The 16,096-nt window shown below is 52.3% G+C and overlaps 1 protein-coding gene across 2 annotated transcripts; it reads right to left on the bottom strand.

Annotated features, from left to right (window-relative positions):
• Positions 1-607: 607 nt before the first annotated feature.
• Positions 608-11,327, bottom strand: ANHX (anomalous homeobox). Of its 2 annotated transcripts, XM_041728418.1 has the most exons (9): positions 11,079-11,327; positions 9,799-9,926; positions 8,633-8,756; positions 7,680-7,896; positions 7,151-7,262; positions 5,675-5,967; positions 3,141-3,288; positions 1,514-1,595; positions 608-1,248 (listed from the first exon to the last, which is right to left on the bottom strand). In XM_041728418.1, exons 1-9 carry the CDS (start codon positions 11,325-11,327, stop codon positions 1,162-1,164), a joined length of 1,440 nt encoding a protein of 479 aa, XP_041584352.1. In that variant the 3' UTR covers positions 608-1,161. The 2 variants fall into 2 exon arrangements, with proteins under 2 accessions (XP_041584352.1, XP_041584353.1); XM_041728419.1 differs by lacking the exon at positions 5,675-5,967 and having other exon boundaries at positions 3,141-3,269.
• Positions 11,328-16,096: the final 4,769 nt, after the last annotated feature.

The raw sequence follows: 16,096 nt of genomic DNA, 5'->3' as shown, positions 1-16,096 counted from the left end.
AGGTCTGCAGAGTGAAGGGTGGGAGTACAGCTGAGAGCCCTGGGATGTGGGGGGCACAGGTACCCTCAGCTCAGGTACGCCCCCCTGCAGGAAGCACTCAGCATCCTGTCATTCAAGCACCACTTAGCCTAGGTTCTCAGCTATCCTTCACTTTACACCATCCTCTCAGCAATTACCCATGACTGCCTGCTCATTCCTGTCTACCCTGTGAGCTGCCTAAGGGCAAGTAATGGACTTTGCTCCCTGCTCTGCACACCTCTGTTAACTGATACAACGGGAGAGGCAAGAACCAAGGGCCTGTTCCTAGAGGTGACAGTCTGAGTGTCAAAAGTCATCCCCGTAAAAGAGGGTCCCGTGCATCAGGGATCATATCACACTCAACCCCAGGGCCCTTGGGACACGGTGGCTGCTAGCCCCAGGGCAATTCCTGTTCCTGCAACAAAGCAGTCAGATAAAGGGCAGAAACAATCAGGTCAGGAGGGTATACTCATGCCATGCCAGGAAATGCCAGCGAGGGACAGAAAGGCAATTATGGACAGGGACAGGTGTCCATGATGTAGTTAAGCGAGTGAAAGGAAGGAGTTCAGAACGGTGAACTATAATTTAATTGAACAGAACATTTGTTTTACAAACACAGTGAATTACAACCTGCAGGTAAATGCACCCTATCCCACACCGAGCCCCAGCCTGAGCCATCCCAACCATGTCAGCTTCTGCAGAAGCTCCCCCCAAACACACAGAAATGTCAGAACACTGCCCTGCCCCACGGGCCAACTTAATGAGGTGAAGAGCTGGCCTTGTCACAGGGAAGGGAGGGTAGACAGCAGGGCAACATTCTCTATCTCTAGAAAGGCCTTCCTTGCCCAGAAGCTGCCCGGGAGCCTAACTAAATGATCCCCTGCTGCCTAAGTGAAAGAGAGCCCTTTGACTTCTGAGCTCAAGGGCATTTCTCAAATGCTTCCTCCAATACAGTGAGTTGCCAAACAAACTATTCAAACATGGCAGGGGCCTAGGCAGCCTCAATGCTTCTTACTGGAACCCCCCAAGGAACTCTGGCATCCTTTCTTCAGTTGGAATAAAGCTCTAGGCAACATGTATTAGAAGGTGAGGTGTCCACACCTGCTCCCCTGGGGCACTGGCTGGACACCCTAAAGGGACATCTCAACCCAGGCTGCCCCCTGAAAGCTCAAGAAGCATCCTGGCTCCCCAGAAGGCATCGCTGGAGGCCTGGCCATCAGGCCACTGCACCTGCAAAGCCAACAAAGCATTACACACTGAAATGTGTAATGTGCTGCCCACCTGGCTCCACCTCCCCGCCCTGACCCACCCTCTCTGGACTCAGTAAGAAACACTGGCCCACAGCGCCCACCTCCCAGCTCCCGGCCAACTGATGCCCATTCCTGAGGCACCTCTTCCCCTTGTTACATTAATCTGGTTTATTCACTCCAAAGGTATGACCTGAGGACTGGAGAGTCGAGAGGGATCCCACAGTAACCTGGTAGTAGGGTCTTACCTGGCCGGAAGGCAAGGGCTGGTCCAAGTCCACAGCAGAGATACGGCTGGAGAAGGAAGGGCCTGGGGCCAGCTCCAGGAGGCTAGAAGAGAGATGTCAGGACAAGCCCCAAATCAAGGGGGCACCAGGTCACAGCCCACTCTGTGAGCAACACAGGCAGCCCTTTCCAGGTGCTGGACACTCTTTGGGAAGAGTGAGCAGGTGCTGGAGTGAGTCAGGGAGCACCTGAGGAGGCTCACAGAGGAGAACCAGTAATAGAAAGGTGAAGGAGAAGGTCAAGAAGGGGCAGGCCTGGGGTGTGAAGGAGACAAGGGGCCATTGGCATCAAATCAGGGTAGCAGCAGGGAGACCAGGGAAGTTGACAGGGGCAGCCACTCAGGACAACTGTCTGGCAGGTCCCTAAAGCGGCAAACACACACCTGACAGCCATTCCACTCCTGGGTGTGTACATACCCGAGACATGAAGGCACATGTGCGGACCCACACATACCCCAAGTGGGAATTCAGAAATGCCTACCAGTAGGTGACACATCCAAACCAGGATCCATCCACATCAAGGAACATAACTCAAATAAAGAGGCCATAACTGCTGGTGCGCACAGCAATCCTCAAGCAGAGTCAAAGCAGCCAGATCTGCCCCTGCTTTCCACAAAATTTTAAACTTTTGGATTTCACATGGAATTCTAAAACGCAGCTAAAGAAAGAAAGTCCATGGTCCTGCAGGTGGCAGGTGGGGCTGACCTCCATGGCTCAGCATATGGAGGTACAGAGTCACATCCAGAAAACCACCCTGGTACCATCTAAACACGGGGCTTTACTGAATGTCAACCACACCCAAAGGAATTTACTTTTACAGAAGGGATCAAAATCATCAGACCAGAGCGAGGACAGGCTGGGCATCAGAGTGAGTGGTAGGGTGGCCAGTGGAGAGACCACGCCGGCCCTGATGGGACCAGCTAGGGCACCTTCTCCATCATGACCGCTGGTCATAAATGGAAAAGTGAGTCCATCTGGCTGCTCCAGCAAGCAGAGTCTGTGACTGGATGCACTGCTCCCCTTCTCTCTTGTTACCCTGTCTGCCCTCACTGGGCACCCGGCCCTCAGCTCCCATACTGGGGAGATCACACACACTGGGGACCCCATCCTGGTGACTGCTGTCCATGCCCTGTCTTCTAGAGGACCCTGGCTTCTCACACTCCTCTACCTCCACGTTCTCCTGGTCTCTATCAGGCCCAGGACCACAGTCCACAGCACCAAGGCTATTCACAGACCTCACAAGCACCTCTGAAACTAGTCTGGAATATAAAATCACAATTTCGGTGCTGCTGAAAAACCCAGACCACCTCCGTCTGAGGCTTCTGGGGTCCAGGGTGACCATGGGAAGAAGCAGAGTGTGAGCACCATCTACAACACAGACACCCATGTTTGCTCTGGTATATCTGGATGCTATTTTGTCTCAGGGAAAAACCACCCTCTTCTGGTGGATGCAGGGTGGGGAGAACATCAATTTTCAGAAACCTGTAAGGAAAGGACTCAATCTGCAGACCTGCAAGTCTATAGACAATAGGCAACCTGACCCATGGCCTGAGAAAGTGTCGCTGGAGCACCATGGCTCTGCGGGGCTCACCTCTGGGTTAAGATGAACTCGGGAGGCTGTGCTGGGGTCTGTGTGAGTAGGAAGCTACCCGCCCGTTGCTCTATCTGGCCACCGCTAGTGCCTGCACCTTCTTCCAGGTACATGCTCTGGGGGTTGCCAACAGGTGAGTCAGTGAATCCTGCACAGAAAAAAATTCCACAGCCAGTGCTCAGAGGACAGAACACAACCCAAAGGCAGCACCACCATGGCCTCCACAGCAAGCACCAGCCCAGCCAGCTCTGAGCCCCAGTCATGACTGTTGATCTCCACAGCCTTTTTAGGCTCCCAGAAACAAAAACAAAGTCCAGTTTTGTGGACTTTGAATTTTGTTCTATTGATCCATTCTTGATTGACAGTCCCGAGTGTCAAAGACAGCCTCCAAATCTGCCCCACACACAGTGCCACTGTGTGAGGACAAGGACGGATGTCCGCCCATGCCTGCCTCATGCTGGGGCATCAAAAGCTGGGCTGCCAGCCCTGGGCCACTGCCATTACCACCTTTTACCTACACTTCACCATGATTTCATGGAAACACAAGGTATCATGACCTTACCTTCCCCCTCTCTCCATGTAAAATTTTGCAGAGAATTGGGGCACCTGGGTGGCTCAGTGGTTGAGCATCTGCCTTTAGCTCAGGCTGTGATCACAGGGTCCTGGGATCAAGTCCCACATCAGGCTCCTTGCGGGGAGCCTGCTTCTCCCTTTGCCTGCGTCTCTGCCTCTCTGTGTCTCTCATGAATAAATAAATTCTAAAATTTTTTTTTTTGCAGAGAATATCTTAGTCTATCTTTCACTCTTAGAGATAAGCCATCATGGATCTGATCAATTCTGGGTTGACAAACATATCAGAGCAAAGGAAGGTAAGAAGGAAGGTCCATGTCTGTCCTGAGTCTACCAGGAAATAAACCTAGCGAGAGAGCCCCTGACCTCAGAACGAACAACGGGCCAGCTGGGCTGGGTTCCTCCGTCCTCTCTGCTGTCTGCCAGAGTGGCCACCTGCCTGCCAGCTACTTGATCACAGCCCGAAGGAACTTTCCTGACCATCCAGTATATGATCCTACCTCCACTTCCTGCTGTTTCCTCTTTTCTGCGGAACTCTAGAAATACCATGAGGTATGTCAAATACAGTTTAAGTGATTTGAGAATTTCTGGTTCGAACTTAAAAGATCACTTGGTTATATCTTCTTCCCCCAAGAGAAAGACAAGTAATAAGCCAAAAACCAGAGATAAAGGGACAGTCAGGGGAGAGGGAGATGTCCCTAGTCTGCAGACCCAGGACACAGTCCAGTCCTATGTTGGAAGGTGGGGTACAGGTCAGATCCTGAGAATCATAAGGAGGCTGGCAGGGAGGGAGCAGGAAGGAGGGGAGGGTCCCATCTTGGTGTTCAGGCAGCCTGTCGGCTGGGAGGCTCACCCATTACCCCTTACACATGCTGGACCCAGTGAAGACCAGGTCCCCTCGTCCCAAGGTGAAGTTGGCCAGTAACCGCCCCATTGCAGCTTTGTTGGTAAATACATACAGGCAAACTGTAGGTCTCTGATAGCGGAAAAAACAGACAGCAAGAAATGAAGAGCAATATGGTCAAACCGATGAGCTGCCTCAAGAGCAGAGTCTGCAGTTACTTCCTCCTTCTGACCCCTCCTCCATCACACATCCCATGTTCCCACCTTCACACAACAAAGCATAGTTTTTGAAACTTCTATTGAGAATACTCAAAAATGTAAAAATTACCGCATCTGTAAAAAGTAACACAAACCACAGTGAAAGGAAAATTCAAATAAAAAACAGCTAGGAATTCTCTTAAAGCATAATTGTCAAACTGGAATACTGAAAAACAGGTTTTAACACACTCAAAGAACATCCAATGAAATAGGAAAAGAAACATAAGAAGATAAGCGTTCTGGGAGAATGGCCCAGGGCTTCCAACATTATTATAAGATTTGTGCTCTAAAGAGAACAAAAAACATGGGAAATATTATCCAAAAAATACCCAGACCTTAGAAGAGATACTATTTTTTTAAAGACTTTATTTACTTATTCATGAGAGACAGAGAGAGAGGCAGAGACACAGGCAGGGGGAGAAGCAGGCTCCATGCAGGGAGCCTGATGTGGGTGGGACTCGATCCTGGGACCCCAGGATCACGACCTGAGCTAAAAGCAGATTCTCAACTGCTGAGCCACCCAGGCATCGCTAAACACATATTCTTTAGAGATACTTACAGCTACAATAACTTAGATGAAACTAAGGAAATGGTATTTCAATCATGAAATGTGGTCAGCTGTCTTCTGTTGCAGCAAGTGGTGACAGGTAAGTCAGATAGCTGGAATGTGAGCGCAGGGGTGGCAGCTGTCCCATTTAATTTTAACTCTTTCCTCGCTGTCTTACTTTTAGTCATAGACACATTTTACTTTTGCAAACTAGAAAAGTAGCAGAGTACTGACCCTTCCCACGCCCCTTCAGAGGAGACCCAAGTAGCTGTGGCATCTTGTCGTGAAGAGCACAGTCTGTCTGCAGTGGACCCACCTGTGGAGTTGGGTTCACCAAGGGCAGTGATCGACACACCCACAGCGGCATCTGCAGGGTGCATCATGCAGTCCAACCCATGCCCATGGACCAGCTGCCCAGTCTGGAAGGAAACTTCCTTGGAGGACGCCAGTGCAAGGGACATCAGCCATGACTCAGGGGCAACCAGAGAAGGGTCCAGCATGTCACTGCCAGCAGTCAGAGGGCAGAGGCCAGGGCCTGGGCAGATGTGGGGCAGAGTGGCAGGATTGTGGCCAGGCCCCTCCTGGTACATCTCGCCACCCAGCAGAGACCTGGGAAAGACAGCAAACACGTCCCTTGGAGGGCAAAGGCTGCCTCAGGCCAGGGAATAGAGGCCTAGGAGGAGACTCCAGCCCCAATGGAGAATCCAGGTTCCCAATACAACTTAGACACTATTGGCTATAAGGCCACCATATCCCTAATCACATTGCTTTCACTATTCTACCTGCAGCTGCAAGGGTTTTGGAACACTTTAAAAATCCTATTACTAGGGGATCCCTGGGTGGTGCAGCGGTTTGGCGCCTGCCTTTGGCCCAGGGCGCGATCCTGAAGACCCGGGATTGAATCCCATGTTGGGCTCCCGGTGCATGGAGCCTGCTTCTCCCTCTACCTGTGTCTCTTCCTCTCTCTCTCTCTCTCTCTCTCTCTCTCTCTGTGTGTGACTATCATAAATAAATAAAAATTAAAAAAAAAAAGAAAAAAATCCTATTACTGGAAATCTAAGACACATTAGCAATTTCTTTAAAAGGACCGTCAATGAAGCATTGTTCCACCTACTGCCTGCAGGAAATGATCAGGAAGATCCTAGTCTTGGAGCGAATAACAATGGCTGGCTGATCAAAGGGCTGTTAGGCAGTAACTGCTAATAATTTAAAGACTCAATCCCTCGGGCAGCCCGGGTGGCATAGCGGTTTAGGTTTAGCGCCACCTTCAGCCCAGGGCCTGATCCTGGAGACCTGGGATCAAGTCCCACGTCGGGCTCCCTGCATGGAGCCTGCTTCTCCCTCTGCCTGTGTCTCTGCCTCTCTCTCTGTGTCTGTGTCTCTCATGAGTAAATAAATAAAATCTTTAAAAAAAAAAAAAAGAAAGAAAGTACTTGGACAGGGCCTTGTGCATTGTAGGAACTCAAGAAATGTCAGCAGTTAATGACTCTGTGAAATAGAAACCATACAAAATACCAGAAATAAAAAGAAACAGCAGCTATGGTTTGCCTTTAGGAAGTAAGTCTGCAAGTTTTTCTTCCCAGCTGTTTTTGTCATTCTCCAGTATATCCATGACATGCACAGGTGTCGGGTTCCCACCACAGATTCACAGATGTCTCTACTCTCAGCAATCACTAACCTGGTCCCACTGTCAGTCCCAACAATCACACAACTGCTCCAGGGCTGGCCAGCCATCCAGGATGAGGAAACTAAATAGAGTGATGGTCACATGGGCTATTGGGGGCAGCAGTACCTGGGAGGCAGTGGTTTCATTATAGTCTCATCTCCAGAATAGTCTGGGGCCAGGGCCAGAGACTCCCAAGGCCCCTGAGTGGTCTCCCTGAACGGTACAGGTTCATCTTCCTCTGTTCCTGTGGGAAGTCAATCAGACAGGAGAGGAGGCTTGGTGATGCTGAGTCCAGCCTCCTCCTAGCAAGCTAGGTGCAGCCCCGCTGGCTAGAAAGGGTGTAGTGATGCCCTTCTGGATCATTACAATACCCTTTGTCCCTTAAATGTCTTTTTTTCTGAAATCAAACCATAATTAAAGTCCAGGAACCCCCATGTCGCAGTGGCTGGCTCTCTTCCCAGGTCTGCTCAGGAATTCCCGGCTCTGGACACACAGAAACTTCTAAATGTAGAACAGGGTCTCCCTAAGCCCAGCATGACCCCCAGCTTCAGTGACCCTGCTCACTCGAGGTGACCTCCTGGACGTGCAGAGCGCAGTGGAGGGACTGTCCCCGGAAACAGTGGCCCCGAGAGGCCGGGAATCAGGAGCCACTCACCTGGCCACCGAGGCCCGTCCACGCAGCCAGGGCCCAGGTGGGGCTGTCCTGCGGGCCGGGGCAGGTCCGAACCCCTGCCCTTCGCCTTGGGGTCCTCTGCTGCGTCCACCGGAGCTGGCTCCAGGCGCTGGACAAGAGCCCTCTGGCGCCGCCGATAGTTGGCGAACCAGTTGTACACTTGCTCTACCGTCAGGCTCGTCTCCAAGGCCAGGTGCTCCTGCCCCAAGACACCACAGCCTGTAGCCCCCGCCCGCTCCCGGAGTGGCAGGGCTGCTGGCCCCGAGCCGTGGAGGGGGCGGTGGGAGGACGCTGCCGGCCGCAGACAGCGCCGGGAGAGGGGGCGGGATGGTGATGGCGAGGCCCCGCCCATTGGACAGGGACACGGCGGGCGTGGCAGGCACAGAAGCGCCCTCTTGATTGGACAAGCGACCACTGGGGAAAGCCTTGCTGATTGGATGAGGAAGACATGTGGGTGGAGCTAACGGAGGAAGGCCCTGCTGATTGTCCTGCTGATTGGACAGCGCAGAGATGTAGGGGAGAGAACAGGCCCCGATTCAGGAGCAGCAGAACAGTAAGGGGCCAACCTCGCTCCGTCTCTCGGGTCTGCAGGGGCTGCCTTGAGGCTGCCACTTCCCTGGCCTCAGCAAGCACTGAGCCCTGCAAATACCTGCCTCCCTCTCCCTGGAAGCCCCATGATGGCAGTCCCCCAACCCTGGTACCCAATGTCTGCAGGGTGCACAGGATGACCCCACGTGAGGAAAGGAAACCCTCCACGTGCGCAGGCAGGATGTTCGGGGACTCCGGTCCCCGGGAAGGTCAGAGGGGCAAAGGGGCCCACTGGGGGCCATGAAGGAGCAGAGCGATGGGGTGGGGGTCACCTTAGGTCGGGGCGGGGGGGGGGGAGAAGGCGGCCAAGGGCAGGGGAGCCTGGCCTCCATCACCTCGGCTCTTACCCTCTCCACCTTGCTGGGATTGGGGCTCACGCCGGAGGCAAAGTCGTGCAGCTTCTGGCGAACCTCTCTGGGGAAGTTCCGGCTCTTGAGGCCACCAGGGCAGAGGGAGGGAGGTGGTGGATTCCTGGACAAGGACAGTGAGGAGGTGGTTACCACCCCTCTGCTCCCAGATGCATTGGCTGCTGCTCCTCCTGTCCAAGTCCCAGGCCCATCCTCCGGAGGAGCACCAGCATCAGACCCCTGCGCTGTGCTGCACACCCTCATGGGCATCACCAGGGCTTCCAGGACCTCTCTCTGATCCAGAAGGAATCCATCTGTTCTTCAGTAACTAGGCCCCATGGGGCTGGAATCCCATCACTTGGACTGCCAGGAGCCCAGAGTGAGATCGATAGCTGTTCCTGGTCAGTGGTGAACACCCAAGATCAAGGATAAAGGCTCTACAGTCTCAGTGTCCAGCCTGGAATCTGGCTTTCCATTTCTCCTTTGCATAACCTTGGGCAAGTCCTGACCTTTCTGTGCTCTGGTTTCCTTATCCGTAAGTGGTGATGAAGGAATAATAATAATTACTAGTTGTAACGTTTACTTCATGCTGATAATGGCCATGCTGGTAATTAATATTAACATGGACCTAGCACCTCTCATATGCCAGGCAATCTTCTCAGCACCATGTATATCTCATCTGATGATATCTCATCGCTCTCATCTTTACCTCCCTTTAAAAGAGCCTGCAGCCCTTAAGGGTGGTGCTGTAGACCCAGGCCCATGGCACCTGCAGAGCCTATCTGTGGTAACCAGATGGCTGAAGGCACATGTGCTGGGTATCTCTCACGGGAGAAGACGAGATCGAGAGTAAGGTCAGGATTTCCCTGCAGAGCCCTCACTGAAAGTGCCCCTGCTGCAACCAGAATGTCTGCCTGGGTCCTGGGAACAGCTCCACCTCCTTGCCATGCAGGCAAATATAGGAATGCACACCCACAGCCAGCTGAGCAAGTGGAGAGTATGGCTCAGTGTTGGGCACACTGGCTGATGCACAGAGCCTGTTACCCTGCTTCTTCTGACTTTTCCTGCGTTTATTTCCCTGTGTCTCACCTCAGCCCCTGTGTGGCTTTAGATGGCACACCCATTAGGAGTCCTAAAGGAATGAGCACAATAAAGGCTTATTGTACCTCTTTCTGCAGCGGAACTTCTGCACTGGGGTCAGTGCCACCACGCCCAGCCGCTTCATGACCAGGCGATAGTGAATGTCGTTCCAGAGTTGTACCAGTTCCTGGCTGCCTCCAGGCACCTGGCAACCCTGCCAAAAAAAAAAGCCTGCTGAATCCTGGCTGCCCTTGCCCACCCTAGAGCATGCCAACTGACCCGACCTGATCTGTGGGAGCGCTGCTTGTTGTGCCAGGGAACGAGGGCATGAGCTACACAGCCAGCACTCCAGTCACCACCAGGCTCAGTGACATGTCTCTGGAGGCCCAGCCAGCCAGCCACCCGGTCCTGTCAGCCCTCAGTCCTCCCACAGAGCATACGTGGTGAACACCACACTCAATCACTCCTTACAAGTGAGGAGCAGGGGGCAAAGGGGAGCAAATGACTGGCCTGGGGCCAGACAACACACACGAGGCAGAGCTACAGTTAGAACCATAGGGTCAGATTTCTGATCTTCCATGAGAGAATTTTCTCTCCCACCCAGCCAGGCTGGCCCCTCGGATACTCCATAAGCGTATCCTGAGTCAGTGGGATAAAGTGATCCTGGTTTGTGCCCCATGACAGCTCCCCAATCCAGTGTGACTTGTTCACATAACCAGACCCTGGGCATGGCCAAGGATGTCTGGTGTTGGCCTCCCCGCTGACACAGCCCCTGTGGCCAGTGTGTGGTTCTCACATTTAATGCTCAGTGTTCTCAGGATCATCTTGGCAAGGAAGTGCTGGCAATTATTTAACTTTCTCTCCACAGTATCAGAAAAAGCCCATTTTGCTATGCTGTGACTCTCAGTCTCCTGCCGGGATCCAGCCACCAGCCTTGGGCACATCAATGCGAGTCAGATCACATCAGTGCCAAATGACTTGTGCATCCAAAAGCCGAGCAAGGGCTCTCTGTTTACTCTTCCTGGCACGCAGCTCCCAACAAAAGCCACCAGATGAGTGACAAAGACACTTTTTGGTTTGCATTCTGAATTGCAGACCTGCAGCTAAGAGGTCCTGGGTCTGTCTGACTGTTTCACTAACAGAGATCTCAGCTCTCCAAACCTGGCCCGCCACCCAATATGGATCTCTTAAACGGAGAGTTTTGCCTCAGATTATCAAGGTATTTAGAACTTAGTAGAGTGTGGACCATCCTGGTTTGGTTTACAGAATGTTCCCCAAGTTCTCACTGACTTGTGGGCACTTTTTCTGTGTTTGGGATGATGGTGGCTGTTGTACCTCTCCACACCGCCCCCACAGACCAGCCTACCTCCAGTACCCGGCAGGCAGCCTGATGCTGCTCCTGCTGGGCCAGCACTCGGGCACACACGAGGGCCACGTCCGCATTGTCCAGAAGGTGCAGGCGGAGTTGACTACCCAACACAGCCGTGACCAAGGGCTGTACCTGGGCAGGGTCATCCTGGAGGTCCCGACACAGCCTGCCTGCAAGAGTCACCAGCTCCGCCAGTGGTGGCTCAGCATCCCCTCTGTCCCTCAGCAGCCTCAGGAAGCTCTGCATCCCAAGTCCCTCTGTGAACAAGACAAAAGTCTCGACAATGGCCAGCGCCACTGACAGGCTGACTCCAAGGCCTCTCTGGCCTGGGCATTTGTAACACGGTGGTGATTGCCCACTGAGAAAGGGCAGAGGGGCATCCAATGCCTGCCACAATTTCTCTTCTTTTAGTCGTTGTGTACTGTGTTACTGCAGTGGCTCATCTCATTCCTAAGAACTTTCCATCTGTACCCCATCCACAGGTCCCCCACCCTGGTCCTCTCTTTCTCCTGTTCCCCTGCCATCTAACACACAGTAGTTGACTATGTTTGGTTTCACTCCTTCTCTGGGCTCAGTCAGGGTGGGGACCCTGTGTGTTGACATCACTAGATTTCCCCAGTATCTGCCACATGGATGCAAAGGCATCTCAAAGCAGTAGGAAGCACCCTGAGGCAGGGCCTGGCAGACACTGCTTACATGCCTACAGAGAGGAGCCATGGGACCTGCCAGAGCAGGACTAGCACCATCTACTTTTAACCATTATGCTTTTGAAAAAAAAAAAAGGCCAAAGATACTTGAAAAACACAAAGTTTTAAAGGTTGTCCTAATCCCACACGTTAAAAACAAACACACACACACACACACACAAAGTAGTGAACATTTGCTGGGCCTGCCAATGCCCGGTGTGTCTACTCTGCCCTGTGGCCAACATACACACGTGGGCTACTGCAAGGTGGATCTAAAGGCTTTGTGAAGGTTTCTTTTTCATAAAAATCTACCTGTGTATCCACACAACTAGTACCACAAACCTAATCCCTAACCTGTATGAATGGTTCTACAGAGTATCCCATGACCACAGGGGTCATCCGGGTCTGCGCACCTGCTCACCCCCAGACACTGGGCAGCACGGTTCACAGTGACTTCCACAGATTGGGCTCCCACCAGCGAAGTTCAAGGGCAGGCCTACAGGGGCGTGCTGGGGGTAAGAATCTGCAAGCCCCGCCTGCAGAGGCCTGGCCTGTGCGCGCACTCCCTCCTGCAGGGTCTAGCCTCAGGTTCTAGTTCTTTCCACCACGCACAACCCCTCACCCTCAGGTCCTCCTCTGCACCTGGGGCCACTCATCCCAGGCGGCGTGCTCCTCCCTGGAGGCCCACATTCCTCCCCACCGATCCTGGGTTCAGACGGGGCAGGGGGAAGGCGCCTCTCAGGCCCCGGATTCTTCCAGCGGAAAACTACCCCCCAAACGCTGCCCCGCTCCGGCTCTGGGAAGAGAGAGCCGGCAAGAGGCTGCGGGCCAGCTTCACGCCGACCGGACCTTGGAGTCCAAGCACAACGTGGCCTCCTGAGCTGGGAACCAGCCCCGGGCAGGGATGGAGGGGGCTGCAACAGGTGCCTGCTCGGGCACCCCCAGCTCCGGGCATCCCCTGCCCCCTTACCTCTCAGGGTGTGCTGCTCCCCAGCACCCCCAGCCCTGGGCACCCCCATACCTTTCGGGGCACCCCCCGCCCTCAGCACCACCGGCCCAAGGCATATCCCCCATACCTCTTGGGGCGCGCCGCTACCCCACGAGGCGGAGGCTCCGGCCCCCAGCTCCCACCCGCGCCACCGCCCTGCGAGCCGCACTTCCGCTCCCGCAGCACGTGCTCCGCGCGCCTCGGAGGCGGCGCCGGGCGGCTCGGAAGGCGCAGCCGCTACAAAGTATCAGGCGGCGGCCAATGGGGCAAGGGCTCCACCCGAGGCTGAGCTCGGGCCTCCGCCTCCGCCTACCCCGCGCTGAGAGGTGGCCTGGTTTCCCGCAGGTTCTGGGGGCCCCAGAGTCTCTGGAGGACCTGGGAGTGCCTGAGGGTTTGGGGGTGCAATTGAGACTGCGCATTCTCAGGCCCAGGAAGGAGCAGGGCCAGGGTCTGGGGGGGTTGTCGGCGGCTGAGACAGTCTGGTCGGCAGCGGAGGACAGTCAGGATCCTGGTGCCCGCCAGGGCAGGAAAAGCTGTGACCTTTGACTGACCTCAAGCCTCGCGCCGGGGTGCACAGCAGAGCCAAAGGGCAGCTGAGGTCGCAGGTCCTGGGGTGGGCGGGCATCCCCCTCCCCCACTTTCGGAGACCTGCCCCCCGCCTCTGGCCCCTGTGGGAGGAGGGGGCCTTTCCAGTGCAGACAGGGTAGGAACAGAGGCCCCCACAGAGGGCTCGGGGACTGCGGGGGTGCGGGGGTGCGGGGGGCTCCCAGAGCGGGCTCCCCAAGAGCGGCATCCCGGACACCCGGGACTGACCTCCAAGCCCTCCTGAGCACCTTGCAGCCCGAACATCTTCCGAGCTAGGATGGCCCCGAGGCCGACCCGGGTCAAACAATGGATGGAAATCATCAGGCTATCAACCTCCTGGCCTGGACACAGTCCAGCCTCTGCATGGTGGTCAAGGCAAGCTGTGGGTTCTCTTACACAGTAAGCTCCAGAAATGAGGACCAGGATTACTTCCAGTTGTCTTTTACAGGTGGTCATGGTCTTATGGGAAATATTCTCTGACGCCAAAGCTTATACAAAAGCTCCAGCAAATGACATCAGCAGAGAGAACACCATTTCAGCATTTGTTCAAGTGAAACTCAAAGCAATCCAAGTGTCTGATGAAATCCCACTTGAGAAAGAGGACAGGCTCCTGGAAGGTTATTAGTAATTATGCTGCGGAATGATGAGTCCTGCACTGCCCATTGCTGGGCAATAAAAATGGGGTGTTACAAGACAGTGTGAGGTATCTGGGCCTATTTGAAAAATGCAAAGGTAAAAGGATAAATGACACATTGTTAAACTCTGGCTGTACCCAGGTGATACAATTATCTTACTTCATTATGTTATAAGGCATTTTAGTTGTTTTCTTTTTGCTTACTCATGTTTTCTACTTTTTATTTTTTAAAAAAGAGGATTCTGTTTTTCCATTTTTTAAAGATTTTATTTATTTATTCATGAGAGATAGAGAGTGAGAGGCAGAGACACAGGCGGAGGGAGAAGCAGGCCCCAAGCAGGGAGCCCAATGTGGGACTCGATCCTGGAACTCGGGGATCACGCCCGGAGGCAAAGACAGACGTTCAACCACTGAGCCACCCAGGCATCCTGTTTTTCCATTTTTAAGGTTCTTTTCAAGGAGGGGAAAGAGAAAACAAGGGAGTTGTGAACAACATGGGTCCACTTATACCTGGATTTCTTTTAATAAATATAGTACCTTAAACATATATTTCTCTTCCTTATGATTTTAATAGCATTTTCTTTTCTCTAGCTTACCTTATCACAAGAATACAATATAAAATACATATAAGATATAATTTATGTTAATTAAGTATGTTATCAGTAGCCTATTAGTAGTTAAGATCTTGGGGAATCAAAAGTTATGCATGGATTTTGAACTGCATGGGGTTGGCATTCCTAACCCTCGAGTGTTCAACAGTCCACAGTTCACCTATGAACTGTGGCTGACACAACCCCACACAGGTGAACACATGGGAAACCAGAGATCTGCTGCACCACACCACTCGTTTATAGTGAAATCTGTTAATACAATCATAGGCTCTTTCTCTGGGACCCACCAGATGCTCAATCAATATATTCCTTATTACTCTCCTGTGAGTTGAAAAACTCAATGGAACCTAAAATGTAAAAGTATCTATAAATTCAAATGTGATTCAACAAATTATATGATCCTAATTCACTAATATAGTATCATTTGCTTTCTTCAGTTATCATTTACTGAGCACTGGGTATGTCGCAAGTAAGATGTTATAATTTGAGCCTCCTAGCCCCACACCTGATCCAACATTATGGTTCCTTGTTACTGATAAGGAAATAGATCCAACGAATTTTTTTTAATTTTTTTTATTTTTATTTATTTATGATAGTCACAGAGAGAGAGAGAGAGAGAGGCAGAGACACAGGCAGAGGGAGAAGCAGGCTCCACGCACTGGGAGCCTGATGTGGGATTCGATCCCGGGTCTCCAGGATCGCGCCCTGGGCCAAAGGCAGGCGCCAAACCACTGCGCCACCCAGGGATCCCCCAGATCCAACGAATTTTAAAACACTTTCCAGAGACCCTGAACCAGTAAGTGGCCTCTTTTACATGTCAGACAAGGACGCCTACATTCTTAACTTCAGCACATAACTATTTCTAAGTTTTCTAAATCAGGATAAACTCTTCATGAGATTCACTTTTAATAGGGACTTGGTCTTCCTAGAGAAGGCAGTGCCAAAGTGTAGCCGACCACTGCCCATTGTAAATAATGGCCACCTCTCTCCTGTTCTCTTACACCCTCTGATACAGATGCAATTGTCATCATATGATACATTCTAAAGCACACTTACCTGCTATCTCCAAATTTTCTGTTCTCCCCAGGACCCGAATTACCTGAGGTGGACTTCCCATTAGATTACTTGACAACTATATGACCATGGCCAAGTTATTGATCCTCTCTGTATCTTCTTTCATCTTTGGTGATATAAGTGTAAAAACAGAACCCTTCCTGGAATGGAGATAATGTCAACAGCTACAAAATTCCCTAATATGCAAAACTGATCTCCCCTCGGATGAAACCATGGTGATGAAGGTAATTGCCTGGAAGCAAAAGGGGTTCGAGGTGAAGCAGAGGTTCTTAGGGGGCCAGTTTAGATTGCTCCCCAATCTTCTATGGATCAGGGATTTTAAAAACGTGTTCAACTAATTGGGGAAAAGTACAAGAAACATCAAACTTTTTTCCCAAGCTTATTTACTTTTTTTTTTAGTAATGTCTATCCCCAGTGTGGGGCTCAAACCCATGACC

The sequence above is a fragment of the Vulpes lagopus genome, chromosome 14 (assembly GCF_018345385.1).
Source record: "Vulpes lagopus strain Blue_001 chromosome 14, ASM1834538v1, whole genome shotgun sequence".
NCBI classification, from domain to species: domain Eukaryota; kingdom Metazoa; phylum Chordata; class Mammalia; order Carnivora; family Canidae; genus Vulpes; species Vulpes lagopus.
Note: the sequence above shows the minus strand (reverse complement) of the source record. Positions and strands in the feature narration are given on the sequence as shown.

Excerpts from the sequence above, each read along its gene's own strand:
- ANHX (XM_041728418.1), bottom strand. The coding sequence starts at position 11,327 with ATGCAGAGCTTCCTGAGGCTGCTGAGGGACAGAGGGGATGCTGAGCCA. Across the intron at positions 7,263-7,679 it reads GGACGGGCCTCGGTGGCCAG|AGGAAGATGAACCTGTACCG; the intron begins GTGAGTGGCTCC and ends CCACAGGAACAG. Across the intron at positions 1,249-1,513 it reads AGCCCTTGCCTTCCGGCCAG|GTGCAGTGGCCTGATGGCCA; the intron begins GTAAGACCCTAC and ends TTGGCTTTGCAG.